This window comes from Spea bombifrons, chromosome 4 (genome assembly GCF_027358695.1).
Source record: "Spea bombifrons isolate aSpeBom1 chromosome 4, aSpeBom1.2.pri, whole genome shotgun sequence".
NCBI lineage: Eukaryota > Metazoa > Chordata > Amphibia > Anura > Pelobatidae > Spea > Spea bombifrons.
In genome coordinates this window covers 91,801,774-91,817,734 of record NC_071090.1, presented here as the reverse complement: position 1 = coordinate 91,817,734, position 15,961 = coordinate 91,801,774, and the positions used below count along the sequence as shown (strand labels likewise).

The 15,961-nt window shown below is 38.5% G+C and overlaps 1 protein-coding gene across 1 annotated transcript in view; it reads left to right on the top strand.

Moving 5' to 3' along the window:
* Positions 1-15,961, top strand: part of PCSK6 (proprotein convertase subtilisin/kexin type 6) — a 64,332-nt gene that overhangs the window by 11,696 nt on the left and 36,675 nt on the right. Inside the window, exon 2 of the mRNA XM_053464783.1 lies at positions 10,470-10,574. Coding sequence (XP_053320758.1) covers positions 10,470-10,574 — 105 coding nt within the window. The remainder of the gene's footprint in view (positions 1-10,469; positions 10,575-15,961) is intronic.

The window sequence follows — 15,961 nt, the reverse complement described above, 5'->3', positions numbered from 1 at the left end:
CACCACCATTGGAGCCTTGCATCCACACGGGAGCCTGGTGATAAATGTACAATGGAATCAGTTACCCCCAGGGAATTTATACCGTAACTATAGAGAGTGATCAACAAGGTTCAGAGGAAATCTTATTGTTTTTATGTAGCGAATTCATGTAGCTGTGGCAACATTTATATTTTTTAGCTGGTTTGATTGATGCTAGCTTTAATATAATGTAGCTACAAGGGGCCTGGTTGCATAGGCTCAGATGGCAGTAAGATCCAATGGTTAACCACAAGGTTCTAGCCCCATTTCAGAAGTGCAGTCTCGGTCTTTACCTGATTACAGCCACCATAACCCAAGGGTAACTGGCTAGCTTGAGTAAAAAGTCTTCTCAGGGCAGGCATCTGAATCCCTTAACATTGCATGGTGAGGATCCTTGTCAAAACCTGCTTGAACAAAATCTGTGGTTTGAGTAGTATAGAGGTGTTACAAGGAAACACCTAGTGAAAAAAACACAATGACAGAACACTTTCCATACTGCAGAATACCTCTTCCGTGTCACTAGCTTCCTACTTTTCAGGATATATATTGACCATTCTGGTAGTCAGTTTTGCATACCATAGAGACCTTGGCCAGTCTTGAATGATCAGAATGGCATTCTGATCATTCAATTTGTGTCATCATAGGAAATGGAGGGACAAGTTTGGTCCATTTCATAGACAAGGTATCCTGAAACACTTCCTGGTGTAGACTCTGTTGCTTTGGATGTTGACTTTTCACCAATGGGTTTGATGAGCTTTTGAAATATACTGCCACCAGACATGACAGGTTTGCTTTTGGATGAGATTTATTTGTCATGCTAGACAATAGTGTCATACTAGCCTAGTTTTCTGCCTTGTCTGTCCAAATAGTCTAATGTTGTTAGTCTCGATCAACAGTGGCACACCACTATCTTGTCCAGACAGTGCCAGCCTTCGAAGACTCTGCCTTGCCCTTTAAGCTGCCAGCAGCTACAGGTAATTGATATATGGCTGTAAGCGGCCAAGATCCCTGAAATGAATGCCCTAGCAGGGTGGCATATGTGGCAATGATAGTCCAACATGAGGTTAACAGGATAGTTCTGGCAATTTGTAGAAATTATGGCTGCAAATTCAGACCCACACAAAACAAGATTAGACTAACGAGGTTTTAGATGAGCTAGGGCCAGAGAGACAAGCTAATCTGGAAGAAGCAGGATCCCAGGTCTGATGCCGCAAATAGTTTCTGAGCAGAACCAACTCTTGTGATATCACACTATGGCCCCCTCCATGTCTTAATAGAGATCACAGGCCTTTTACTTTTATTAATGCTTCTGAGATTTTTAGTTAACCACCCATACCTCTTTAGTCACTTCATCTTTTAGAATTGAAAGAAAACACTTGCAATTTCTATGACCAATAAAAATATGGATTTTCTTTTGGGAATAACATCCATTGACTGAGACATCTAATCACAAGTAAAATTTCATAATATAATATAATTTTTAGATAAATTCACATCTGTGCCAGTGAGTGTTGGCTTACAGTTACTGTATATTGCATTTTAACATTGTCAGGTTTTTTTTTGGGGGGGGGGCTGGTGGGAGAAGTGCTTTGCTGTTCTTTTTATATAGGGCATGGACAGAGCTAATTTATGTAACTTTTACACATTAATTTTATGTATTTGTAGTGACCTATTCCAACTGGAGTCATATAACTGGCTGCTTGCCATGCCTAACACTTAATACTAATTATGTCTTTGTTAGTCTATTAAATATACTGCTACATAGTAGACCTCAAACCCTATATATATATAATATATCTGGAATTAACAGAGTCACACATTCCCGCTCAAAATAGAACCAAAAAAAAAACAAATTACTTAGATTAGCAAAAACTAAAGTACTAAACTATTATCATAACATTTTATCCAATGAGTCTTCTGTGATTTTTGGAGAAGGTATGTTTTGTTTTATGTACCTGCCTTTCCTGAGTTGTACTGAAAACCTTTATCGATCAAGCCATTGTTGGGCCTACAAGTTATCATTAAACGCAAAGCCAATTTGACCGCGTTTCCCATTTGATGTGATTATTCTTTGGAGAAAGTCTTTTGAGGTGTCTGCTTCTGAGGCATGCGTGGTTACTGGAAACATAAATTTATGGCTTTAAGATTTCATCTGTTGTCATATTCCTCTCCCATACACATCATCCTTCCTTTCCGACTCAGATTTAAGACCAGGGTGGTGCCCTATAGGGATAATGACGATGAGTCTATTAGCAGTTATGTGATTTTCTTTTTATGGGATGTGTTGGTGTGCCGCAAACATTACTCTATTTTCCTTGAGAAAGATGACAAAGAGCTCATAATAAATACGGGTAGCCCTTGTCCAATTTCTTTTAAATATGATAAATGGTTGTGTGGTATTGGGCCTTGCAGCAGTTTAGATGTTCACACTTCACAGGAGCAAATTGGATGACAATTGTTGCCATGGAGACTAGCCCCATCAGTGCCTTTAGTAAAGTGATAATGGCATTTAACTTTCTGATAAAAAGCTTCTTTATTGGTTTTCATATCCTGTGCGCTTTGGATTTTCCAGAGGTAAACTCTACCTAACTAGTTATAGGAAAACTAATGTAGGAACGCCTTAAACACTACTGACCTCCAAGGTCTTATAACTGTTGGGTTAAAATTGTGAGCTGTGTGAGCAAGTTCTCAATTTGCTTTAACAGCTTAAACAAATAGTAAATATTATGTGTGACTTTTGGGGAACTAGTGTAGTTTTTGTCTATATGTAGAATATTATAATTGGCAGTAGGGTGCGTAGCAATATGTGTCAAGTAAGTTTCTCTTACGTAAAACAGAAAAACAAGAAAACTTAGTTTTACGTGGGTGTCTCGGTTCCCATTTTGCAACTGGGGACTTATATGCAGTACATCCGTTGTTCGCTGTTGAGTGTCACCTTTTCTAGCTTGAATTCGAACACTGAGATGCCGCACCAGCCTGGGCTGATGTCAGAAGTGCCATATGTGAAAGCTGAGGGTTATCGAAAATAGACACATTCTACTGTTTTTTACAACCACATGTGTCTCGTGTAAGGACGTTTGACTTCATTTGTGGAATAAATACATACGTGTAGAGTATGGGACAGAATGGGTAAGGTGCAAGAAGGCGAGGGCCCAAGTAAAAAAACAAAAACAGGAATGCAAAAATTTATATTGACGTCACTCTCGGGGAAAGTCATGTTGTGTTTTGAGGCTGTTAATGGATCTTGTTTCTCATTTGAAAAAGCTTGCTTCCTAAACCAACTACTTAGCCTAATGTTCTATGTCCTGTATCGACTTTACCTTATACTTTGGCATACGTTTTCCAGGTCAAGTTGAGCGAAGTAAAGCTTCAGTCTAACCCTGATAATGTGGTACAGGTTGAGTTTATTTATTGGAAAATCCCTTATCCAGAATGATCTGAAACTTTCTTTTCAGATAAAGAAAATTTAGATAAGCCATACTCTTGACAGAGGAGGGACAGGACCATGAACACGAAGCGCTCTGGGTGTTAGTTTGTTTAAATATCCGTGTCTCCATGACCAAAGATCAGTTGAAACCACAGCTTCTAAGACATCTTAAATCGGTTAATTTATTAAAGCATAAGTAGACTGATGATAGCAACAGGATAATTGAACTTGAGTGGTCTATGCTCTTCTTGAAAAGTAGATGTAGAGGTGGTCTCCATGTCCTGTAATGAGTTTTTATACTCTTTTTTTCTATATTGGTCAGGTTGAAATGATTACATTTTACAGCATGGACAAATCTATAGATTATATCATCTTTCATAAAGCTTTTTTTTTTTTCTTTTGTCCCTTCATCCGCCATATGATTACAACACATGTTCCTGTCACTCATGTTTCACTTGTAACTAATGTGATGAGGGGTTATGAATGTAGATGGGTTTACATACCTTTTTTCTCTATCCATCTACCATCTACTAAGTATTTGCTATAATAAGTGCACTTGTAGATGATGTTTTATAAACAATGTAATTTTAGCAGGTAAGCCTTTATTTTTCAGAATATACTAATTGATGTTAAATGAGTCTGTATTAGTTTATATTAAACAACCAGGTAACATACGGTTCATTGGGTCTTGGGTGATGTGTTGTCGGTATTCCGTTAAACATTACACACTTTTGTATTCTAAGGGATTGTGCACTTGGCTTTTCTAATTTTGTGCTTTATTACCCAGTGCAGACGGTCTAGCTAGAGGTTACTCAAGCGTGTTTATTTTTTATTAAGTCTGCTTTTTTTCTTTACCAGGGAAATGCCATAGATTATTAGACGGAGAGGATTTTGGCTGGTGTTTTTATTTATTTCCATTAGGATGTAGAAATGCGGCTGTTACTCCTTAAGATGAAGCATGCTATTTAGTTCACCGAAGCAGAGGAAAGAAATGATATGAAGGTGATCAAAGTGCGTCATAACTCTGAAGTCTGAAAAGTGGAACTAAAAATATAGTGAATTGTGGGGCGCAAGACATCTCGGCGTACGCATCCTTATAAAGAAGAAGATTAGTCTGAGCAATAAAACATCGGAGCAATTGCTTCAACAAAATAAGTAGCTGATTATTCTGTATTGCACGAGAAGCGCCAGGGAATATGGAGTCTCTGAAAGATGATGGATTCTACTTATTAGTGAATCAAACCTTATTCTGTATAGTCAAGTGGTTTGCAGATCTCTCTCCTGCTTATAGCTCATTACACTGATACAGTAACAGCTGACAACGGCAACAATTGCAATATTATCATATATCGCAGTTTGGTCCATAACAAAATAGAAAATATGCTTCATGTTCTAAAGTGTACCCTAATGTCACTGAAAGTCCAGATCGAACACTATAGCATGTAGAACTGTTATCTTGATCACTTCTTCCGGTTTGACTAAGGCAATTATACCCAACGTAGGGTCCTGTATTACTTACCTAAACATAGCTTCTGCTGCTGCCCAGTGAACAATGTAAGAGCTTTTAAATGGCCTAAGAGATTCGCTTGATTTCTGGTGCTTGGTCTGAGGTTTGGCAACAGAGCTGTATTTGTTAATACTTTTATAGGAGCATCAAGATCTAGTGTTTCATTTACAAGAAATTAATATCAATATCTCTCGGAATATGCGGCAGAGCACGTGATATACGCAGCAAACACTTGGGAAGTATATCCTGATAAGGATGCTTAATACAAACATCGATTTTGATAGCAGTTAAGAACGATTCGGCACATCTAGTCTGCCCAAGTTTCCTGATGTAATGACTCGGACTATAATCAGTAATTGGTCTTAGATGCAGGTTAGCTGTATGTTCATCCCATACATGTTTAAGTTCATTTAATGTGTGGTGGGAACTTGGAATGTACCTTGCAGTCTTATGAACCCTATGCAAAATCAATATATGCCTTTTAGAAGACAGCTTCTCTGGGATGACCTGAGAGGCAACCACTTATATATATGGAGTGCTATTCTGCCGGCTGAGAATCAACAGAATTGTCACTCTCCAACAGCTCGACGCGGAGACAGCTCTTGGCTACCCCTGTTGAATATGTATATTCCCATGCCTAGTTTGTCACAAAGGTTACTGGGTGCAGTCATCCTTTATAAGAAACTTGGTAGAGACCTGCACCAGTAGTAATGGAAAGATAGAAAAGAGAAAAAAGAAAGGAAAATGTAGAAAGCTGCATTAAACACCCACTAGAGCTGTTCCCAGAGCTCAAAAGAAATTGTATGTAATAGATGTGGTGTAGGCGCTAGAAGAAACAAAAATGGCAATACCGGGGAATGTCTAAAAATAAGTACATTTTTTAATTTATACATAAACATATTCATAAGAAATACATGATAAATGCTGCCGGAAACAAATGTGTAGATATGAGTGTAAACACATGTGCGTTATTGTAGATGCCCCAACACGTTTTGCTGAAAAGGCTTCTTCAGAGGGATATGACACAGAAATACAGAGAATAGCGTAGACTTTGGTGCTGGAGTATACAGGTAATTATTCTTAACTAATATGGTACAAACTCATTTTGCAAGGTTTGACGAGCCAAAATTGGCACTAAGATTCTAGAGTCAAAAGGCTCTCTGCTGTAATGCAAGTCCTTAGGTTCAGCGTTGATGCACCAAAGAATCCCCTAATAAACTGAGATTATTTGGATTTATAGCTACAAAAATGTTGGCACATGAGAAAGGATGATTGTCTCTGCTAGTGAGGCAGTGAAGACGGTTGCTAGTGTCAGCTGAGAATAATCATCTTGCTCTACCACCATTTTAGTGTAATAACCATCTGAAGAAGCCTTTTCGGCGAAACGCGTTAGGGCTTCTAGAATGACGCAAGCGTACTTACACACTTTATGAATATGTATGGTTATTTATGAATTAAAAATTGTACTTATTTTTAGACATTCCCTGGTATTGCCATTTTAGTTCCTTCTGTTACATTATGCAGTCCCGTTAATGTCTTGGAAAGCTGATTCCCGTCAGCCTGAGTGACACAGTTTTTAGAAATAAACCCTTCGTTATTAGGTATGTTTGAACTGGGCAGTTCAAATTAAGTGAGACTTCTAATGTTTTCATCAGACGGCAAACTGAAAAAAATGTCGCCCCTTGCAGCTGATGTTTAGCTAGTCTGTATCTGGCACTGTTACTTAGTAGAAAGAGCCTAATTCACTTTGGAGGAGTCATTTTTTCCCCAATGTAACGAAGTGCAAATTTGCAATTTAGGACGCGTTCACAAGATCGTTTCATTTGGTTATTTGGTAGCTCTCTCATTGGGAATCATGTATTAAAAGGCAATTCTGTTGCTTATAAACCTAAAACCGCAGGAATATTTCTTTGGTTGCTCTAGTGATTTCACGACTGCTGCTGCTCTGCAATGAATGGCTTTTCATACATAACCCCGTTATTTTACATGTACCGGAGCTAATCACATGTGATGATACGGATCTCTTCTTAAAGTGATTTGTTGAAGAATTGTGCCTAATTCTTTGGAATCTGTTACCTTAGTGTTTAAATCTATGGTTCAATAGAGCAATTAGGCATCATTTTGTAAAGAGCCAATCTAGAAAAGTGTAGTTATCGCTATAGCTATCAGGTGATTGGTTGTTATGGCGATAAGACTGCTTTCCCAGCTTCAAAACTGTTCTTTATAAGTAACCCTCACTGTGCCGCATCAAGCATTGATTGGTTAGAAATAAAGAAATCTATACTTTGCTTTGTATGAATGTTGTTGGCATTAATCTGCCCCATGGGATCCATGAGCAGATGACTTAACCATGAAAATTGATATACAAAGCATAAGAAGGTGCTTAAAGTGGAACTCTTGACATTTTTTTCCACTAGTATTAGATTAAAAGTATTTTGAAGTATTTGTACGTTTTCTTTTTTTTTTTAATTTATAATGTTTACATAATGATTTTGGACCGCTACGTTTTAGCCCCAAACTACTAGACAGATACCCTGACTCCTTATCATACTGCATGTGGAGATCAATAGAATAGCTCATTGTTAGTCACCGAGGCTCCAAGCTTAGTTTGAATTTCATTTTCCGCACTCATCTTCTGTCATACTCTGTCATTCTCTCACACTCTGTCACACTTCAATGTCTTCCTACCTTCTCCGTCTCCTTTTCTACAGCTCCACTTCTTGTTCTTCGTTTTTATCCTTTTTGTTTGACGAGCCAAAATTGGCACTAAGATTCTAGAGTCAAAAGGCTCTCTGCTGTAATGCAAGTCCTTAGGTTCAGCGTTGATGCACCAAAGAATCCCCTAATAAACTGAGATTATTTGGATTTATAGCTACAAAAATGTTGGCACATGAGAAAGGATGATTGTCTCTGCTAGTGAGGCAGTGAAGACGGTTGCTAGTGTCAGCTGAGAATAATCATCTTGCTCTACCACCATTTTAGTGTAATAACCATCTGAAGAAGCCTTTTCGGCGAAACGCGTTAGGGCTTCTAGAATGACGCAAGCGTACTTACACACTTTATGAATATGTATGGTTATTTATGAATTAAAAATTGTACTTATTTTTAGACATTCCCTGGTATTGCCATTTTAGTTCCTTCTGTTACATTATGCAGTCCCGTTAATGTCTTGGAAAGCTGATTCCCGTCAGCCTGAGTGACACAGTTTTTAGAAATAAACCCTTCGTTATTAGGTATGTTTGAACTGGGCAGTTCAAATTAAGTGAGACTTCTAATGTTTTCATCAGACGGCAAACTGAAAAAAATGTCGCCCCTTGCAGCTGATGTTTAGCTAGTCTGTATCTGGCACTGTTACTTAGTAGAAAGAGCCTAATTCACTTTGGAGGAGTCATTTTTTCCCCAATGTAACGAAGTGCAAATTTGCAATTTAGGACGCGTTCACAAGATCGTTTCATTTGGTTATTTGGTAGCTCTCTCATTGGGAATCATGTATTAAAAGGCAATTCTGTTGCTTATAAACCTAAAACCGCAGGAATATTTCTTTGGTTGCTCTAGTGATTTCACGACTGCTGCTGCTCTGCAATGAATGGCTTTTCATACATAACCCCGTTATTTTACATGTACCGGAGCTAATCACATGTGATGATACGGATCTCTTCTTAAAGTGATTTGTTGAAGAATTGTGCCTAATTCTTTGGAATCTGTTACCTTAGTGTTTAAATCTATGGTTCAATAGAGCAATTAGGCATCATTTTGTAAAGAGCCAATCTAGAAAAGTGTAGTTATCGCTATAGCTATCAGGTGATTGGTTGTTATGGCGATAAGACTGCTTTCCCAGCTTCAAAACTGTTCTTTATAAGTAACCCTCACTGTGCCGCATCAAGCATTGATTGGTTAGAAATAAAGAAATCTATACTTTGCTTTGTATGAATGTTGTTGGCATTAATCTGCCCCATGGGATCCATGAGCAGATGACTTAACCATGAAAATTGATATACAAAGCATAAGAAGGTGCTTAAAGTGGAACTCTTGACATTTTTTTCCACTAGTATTAGATTAAAAGTATTTTGAAGTATTTGTACGTTTTCTTTTTTTTTTTAATTTATAATGTTTACATAATGATTTTGGACCGCTACGTTTTAGCCCCAAACTACTAGACAGATACCCTGACTCCTTATCATACTGCATGTGGAGATCAATAGAATAGCTCATTGTTAGTCACCGAGGCTCCAAGCTTAGTTTGAATTTCATTTTCCGCACTCATCTTCTGTCATACTCTGTCATTCTCTCACACTCTGTCACACTTCAATGTCTTCCTACCTTCTCCGTCTCCTTTTCTACAGCTCCACTTCTTGTTCTTCGTTTTTATCCTTTTTGTTCTCTGCATCTTCTTTCTTCTCCGGTAAGCCGCTTCTTCTGGTGATCCTCTTGGTGGACCCTCAGCGTGCAACATGTGGTCCAATTCTCCTTTGATTGGAGGAATGAGGGGGAGTTTGCCCCTGTGCTGTGCTGAGGGTCCACCCCGATGTGGAAGTGACTTCTCTGTGGATCCCTTTGCATTATTCTGGCCTCCTGGAGCACTTCTGCATCAGATTGGAGCCTCTGTTCGCACCAGGGGGACAACATCCAATCGAGGGAGCGGCTGTCCCATGGTGTGTGCAAAATATGCCCTCCCTGATACTGAAGTGCTCCAGGACACCAGGATAATGTGGAGGATCACCAGAGAAGAATGAAGGAGAAAAACTACCGAGAGGGCAAGAAGTGAAATTCATTGTCCAAAAACTAAAAATGAAACAAAAAGATTGTCCACTTTTTTTTCCCAGGTGCACGAGTGTAATATGTGTTTAATATAAATATACATTTAATATTAATATGTGTTTAATATATATATCTATATATATATAATATAAATGCAGGGTTCCTCAGTGAAACCAAGCTTTCCGTTTGTAGTTCTTCTCTTAAGTCAAGCTGCCAGGGCTCGGACAGTTGAGACTGTGCAGAAGCTCTTTGAAGTAAAGTGGTTCTGTAATGTATAGCGGATGAAAGGAAAGTTTCAGGAAACTGTTTATTTGCTAGCAATTTGGCTCACACTATGTAAGGATGAAGTGTTATTGCCATCTTGAAGTGGACTTTATCACTCGCTTGTCAAGGTAACTATAAAATGTATGTTTTTAGTCATGTACAGGGTAATTCTTCATAGGTTTACGGTGTAGTGCAGACTCGGATTTATTGGAATAATGCGTCTTGGAAGATCTGCCCAAGGTTTTTGTTCTAGTAAATATGTTGCATGCCTCAAACTTCAGAAGTTCAGAGTTACCCATCTGGTGCTTAGATTTAATTCCTCAAAATATCATCTTCCCCCATTCCCAAGATTTCTTTAATGTCACAATGCAATAAGGTAATGCCACACGCATTCTCTCGTTGCTTCATTGTTTTAGGTTTAATATTATAAAATGTTAATAGGGCGCTGTGGAGTTTTCATTTATATTAAGTTGTTTTTTTGTTTGGTTTTTTTAGGTAGGCAATCTGGAGAATTACTACCACTTCTATCACAGCAAGACAATAAAACGATCCACATACAGCATTCGTGGGACACACAGCTTTCTCCAGATGGATCCAAAGGTAAATGTGAAATCTGTACATATATAGGTTTTACAATGATGTGATGTCATGTGTAAAACAAGTTAACAGTTGGCGTGTAATGTCATGTGTGTGTCTTTGTGTCCCATCGAAGAGTATTTTGTTCTCCCTTATTATTATTCCTCTCAGCTCTTTCTTATCCGATTTCAAGAATCCTCATGTTATGGGCCTAATTTAAGTGGAATATGGGAAAGTTCCAAAACAGGTAGTCCTGGGGAAAGTGTGTTGGTAATGTCGATAGCTCCCATACTCTTTGAATATGAATCTCCAATGTGCAAGACTGTGGTAGCCCGGCTGATCTTTGACGTTTCTTAACAAAAGACCTTTTAGGTTTTGCCAGGGTGACCTCATCCTGTGAGAGTTGCAGAACTGACATTTTTGTTTTTCATATGACTAATAATGTAGACAAATTGAAGGCCCCTGGCAGGAGATGCCTTGTACATGTCATTTCTATGGCATGTTAACCTTTCTAGCATGCTTGAGTGCTGGTATTGGGGACAGGTCCATCAACACTGCTGATCAGTAAAGCAAATTCATGTAGCGTCATACGATGGTACCCAATGATGATTCCAAGTCTGTAAATGCCCAGAAGACAATAAATCATAAAAGCAAAAACAGATTGTCTTTCTTGTGCTATCTCTTCAGCGAAGCTGTTAACATCTGATGGGTTGTTTTTTAGTGCAATGTAAGATTGGTGGTATTAATTCTCATGTGTTATTCTTACTAGCAATACTAAGATCTTTTCAGGCTTGTGATGCCGCTTTCCCAGCTGCATGCAATACATGCTCTGATTCTTTTTGTTATTGCTCTTATTATCACTGTATGTTTTTGTATGAAAGATATGGGCAACCTGCCAGCTACCATAGGTGATGGAGACTTCTAGACAGACAGCTGTAAGATCTTCGGTTGGCTATCCATACTAAGCAAAGGGGTATATTTGGCATTTGGGCCATCTTTTTCACTGTTAGATGTGGGTATTACACTGTGTTGCATCAGTTTATAAGAAACAGTATAGAATACTGATGTTTTCCTAAAAAACAAAACTAAAGGTAGGATTTGTAGCCACCAAAGACCTTTATTGTGCTAGTGGTCTAAAAGTATACCAATACCTATAAACAACCTAATGTATTACAGATATGTGCTAATACTGATTGATTTTGCCAGAGTTATTTACTATATAAAAAGTTTACTATTTTTTCCACTAATTTCCTTTTGAAACAGGGTATTTTTTCCATATTTCTAGGTGGGTGGCAGTTTCGGTGATCTTCACATTGTTTTACCTCTGGGGTTACATAGTTACATAGTTATATAGGCGGAAAAAAGACATGCGTCCACCAAGTTCAGCCTTTCCTATATCTGTTAATTTGTTGCTGTTAATCTAAAAGAAGGCAAAAAACCCCAGTTTGGCTCTTTGCAATTTTGCACTAACCAGGGAAAAAACTCCTTCTTGACCCCAAAATGGCAGATTTCTCCTTGGATCAATAAGCCATTTCCCCATAATTAAAGATTATATCCCTGAATATTATGGTTGAATATATAAAGTAAAGTGGAGTTGAAGGGGCAGTGCTGATCTAACGGGTCTTTTAACAACCCGTAGTATGTAACTATTTGCAAGGGGTTCCCATGTGTTTCGATATGTCTTGGACTCGTCCGATCAATCTTGAAGCCAACTTTGAAAAGTGATCCGAAATGTCTGACCGCATTAAAATTGGTGAAGCTCCAGGCCATTGAGATTTTGGAAAAGCCAATTTTATGTATGTTTATATTTATACACCACCATACTGTGTATTTTAGTTTATTAAAGTGTGAAATGCAGGATTTGGACATGTGACAGGTCTGTTTTAGGACATGAAGGCGGAAAAACCATGAATGAAGTCTAACTGTGCATATTATTTAAGCTGATTGCAGAACGGTTATTATGTAAAGTGTTATGGCAACAAACAAAATAACAATGCGTTCCTCAGACATTTTAGTCTCTTGACTTGGCAAGGACAGGTGTCAGCGCTTAATCATTCCTTAAGTATTTTGCCCTCAGCCCCTGGTAGGAGAGGCCGCGTGTCACTTTAATTACCTGTCCCCGAGGACAGCTGACTGTGCTTTACTTCGCTTCAGTGATGTTGCAGATAAAAGGACAAATGTTAAGAAATTCTCAGGTGCAAGTAAAAAGCCCTTACCAGCTGTGCCTGAAAGAAGAGCAATTATAAATTAAGCTGCACCCCGTGCCTTGTCACTGTGTGAACTTCTACCATTCCCCCCCCCCCCGCTTCTTAAATTGTGTTGGTGGTCATGCTTTTCATGTGTAGTTCAGTCCTAGAAATTCTATTTTGCGTTATAGGAAAGGAAGTGTTTTTAGATGTACATGTTAATCACTTTAACAATCTCATTTTACTGATTTAATCCAATTGAAGACAATCTGTGGTTTTCCTATATGGCCACTAAAAGTCCACTGACTTTTTACTCCCGCGGACACGGAAACATGACTGTGTGGATCAGGGTCTATGGTTCTGGCAGGTAATCAACATCCAGTTTGTGGTCTCTGAATCCCTCAGCAGTTAATCTTGGCTCTCAAAATTAAAGCCTTTTATTGTTTATATATTAAAAAATATATATTTGAACCCAGAGTCCTTTCATTTGCCATGTATTTTTGCTGTTGGACATAAAGGTGTATGGAGACTGATGAAAATAATGAAATGTTAGAATGTACCCGTGTCTCCGCCTCATTGTGTGTATTACATTTAACCAATTGAAAAGCTAACATTACATGGTGGAAAATAACCATTTGCTAGGTGATTTATAGCCTTGATGATAAACAATGTGGCACCTGTCAGTTATCATATACGTTAAAGTGAGCTGGGAGTGGGAGAGAAAGTAAACTTGGGATCTGGCGGCCCTTAAGGGTGGTGTGACGTAAAGGAGAGGAGATTAATATACTAGTTCTGCTGCCTTTTGCCCAAGACCTCAACTTCACCAAGCTATAGTAACCCCCTATTTTTAAACTATATATCTTCAACAACTACAATTCTAAACAAAAGGTAGATGCTGGCATTCAGTGCGATTTTGCTTCAAAACAGAAATGTTGGTGATTGGCTGGTATGAACTTTAGTTCAGTTAATATTTTAAACAACATTTCTGAGTAATATTAATAAATCTAAAAACTAGAATTTCCTTTTTAACTTTATCCCCTCCAAGACCATAAAGATGGCACATTAGGTGTAAATCTGAAGAGCCCTGCCGCCAAAATAGCGCGGGGCGACATGTTGTTGTGGGGATAGGAGTTAGGGTTCATGCAAAGGTCAATTATTGATGAGCCCTGCCGCCTAAATAGTGCTAGGCGACAGGTAACTGTGGGGTTAGGTGGTAGGGTTCATGAAAAGGTCAGCTATTGACTTTAAGGTAGGGTTCAAAAGTTCAAGTGGCTGGGTTTAAAAAAAAAAAGAAAATAGCTTGAGTTATATAACTAAAAGATGCGCGCGCCGCTTAGCTGTTTGCCGCCTTTGCCTCGAGGACACCTCGCGCAGCGCAAAAGGCGCGAATCCGCGCTATAAATAGAGGTGCGTGACGGGGCTATTCACCATTGCCACAAGGCGAACTGCTGGCTTTAATACTTACCTGTAAGGGGCTTGTATTGTTAGCTGTGCAGGAGAGCCGCGGGCAGAAGAATGGAGCTGCTGCTGGAAAAACTCCCAACCCCCCCTCCCTATCTGTATGTTTATTTGTCGTGTGCTTTTATCGGGGTGAAAGTTGTCCCCTTCTTTTGGGGATGAACTGGTGGTATGGTGTCGGCTTTCTGGCTTCTAGGGCGGATGGCTCGGTATATTTATTTATTTATTTATTTATGGTATTTATTTGGTGGTAAACTCTGGGTTTGGGCCAAGAGTTTATTTAATATGTAAGGTGTTAAGCTAAATAAAAGTACACGGCCTGTTCATTCCAAGATTGAGTGTGATGTCTTTATTTCAAAGGTGATACTTGGTTTGATACATTAAATTGTTGCAATATCCCTTACAACTACATGCACAATTCAAAAAAAAATAATAATAATTATATGTGAAATATAAACTTTTAGACCAAGCACAAAAGTGGTCTGGAACAAAACTGATGCGGCATGTCTAACTATTACCGAAGCTTTGCCCGTGTGTTTTGCAGACGCTTTTTACTCCATGCTGCATGTACTGTTAGGTGTTCACATCCAGCGATTAGAGTACTTTTGGCCGTCTATCATGTCCCCTTTCATCTTTGCGTGTAATGGAAGGCTCAGCAGCTGCAGGGCGGTGCACGGTTAGCTCGATGCTGCTTCACATGGCCTCGGAGGCTCCGGAGGGAGCGAATAAGCGCTCACGGCATTGACTAACACGAAGGGTTGTCTTCTGAAGATTCCTTATTCATAGACAAAGATACGGAAATCCATCTTTGCCTGCAAATGCTGTAGAAAGTATGTTCTGTAAATATTGTAAAAACTGTATTTTGATTTCATTATACGATGGGATGTCTATGCCCCTGCCTTCCCATGAAGCTCTGCCATACGTTTTCTTTCCATATAGCAAAGAACATGAAAAAAATACAATTGAAATAAGGACCTTTTTTTTTATTCTTTTTTTTTTTAATTAAATTTTGTTTTTCTGCAGCGATGGATTGCCTAATGTTCTCATGTAATAGATTTCCGTATACATTTTGTTCTCTATTTAGTGAGCTGGATTATGGCTATATAAATCAACCAAGATCTAACAGTGAATTCTGTTCTGTTGGCTTGTTGCAGGGGAGAGGTTTTTCTCACCCATGGAAATCTCCAATTGTATGGCCAGAATATTAGTGTAAATATTTTTTTTTTAGTAGGAAAATTCCAAAGTTGTGGTAAGAAGCCCCACCACAAAATTCCCAGCTCTTTTGGAACAAATATTGCCGCAGGTAATCTTCCTCCCCTTCGATATTTTTTTTTATGTGTTCTCAACCTGCGTTTTTAGTCCGACAGCAGAATTCACCATATTGTGATCTTGGTTTTAGGTTGTGTAGTTGGCTGGAGGCAATTACTGCCATCACTAGCCTTTCCTAATCTTTTAATTCACTATTGAATCCATGATCAGTTCCTCTTGCATTTTTTTCTCCTATTTTTTTCCCCTCAAGCATCGATATATGATTTTTTTTTCAATAAATATGCTAGTTTTTTTTACCCTTGAGTTTTTAAACTTTCAAGTGCGTGTTTTAATATTTTTTTTTTCTCATTTAAGCGTACGCTGTCTCATTCCATGTGGATTTGTATAAATCAGTTTCTGTTCTGGAACTTTAGTTAAGTATATAACATTAGGGAAGTTATCATTTTATTCAGGAAAGCAAATCTCACCTCCCTTCCCAGGCATGTTATTTAGTACTCT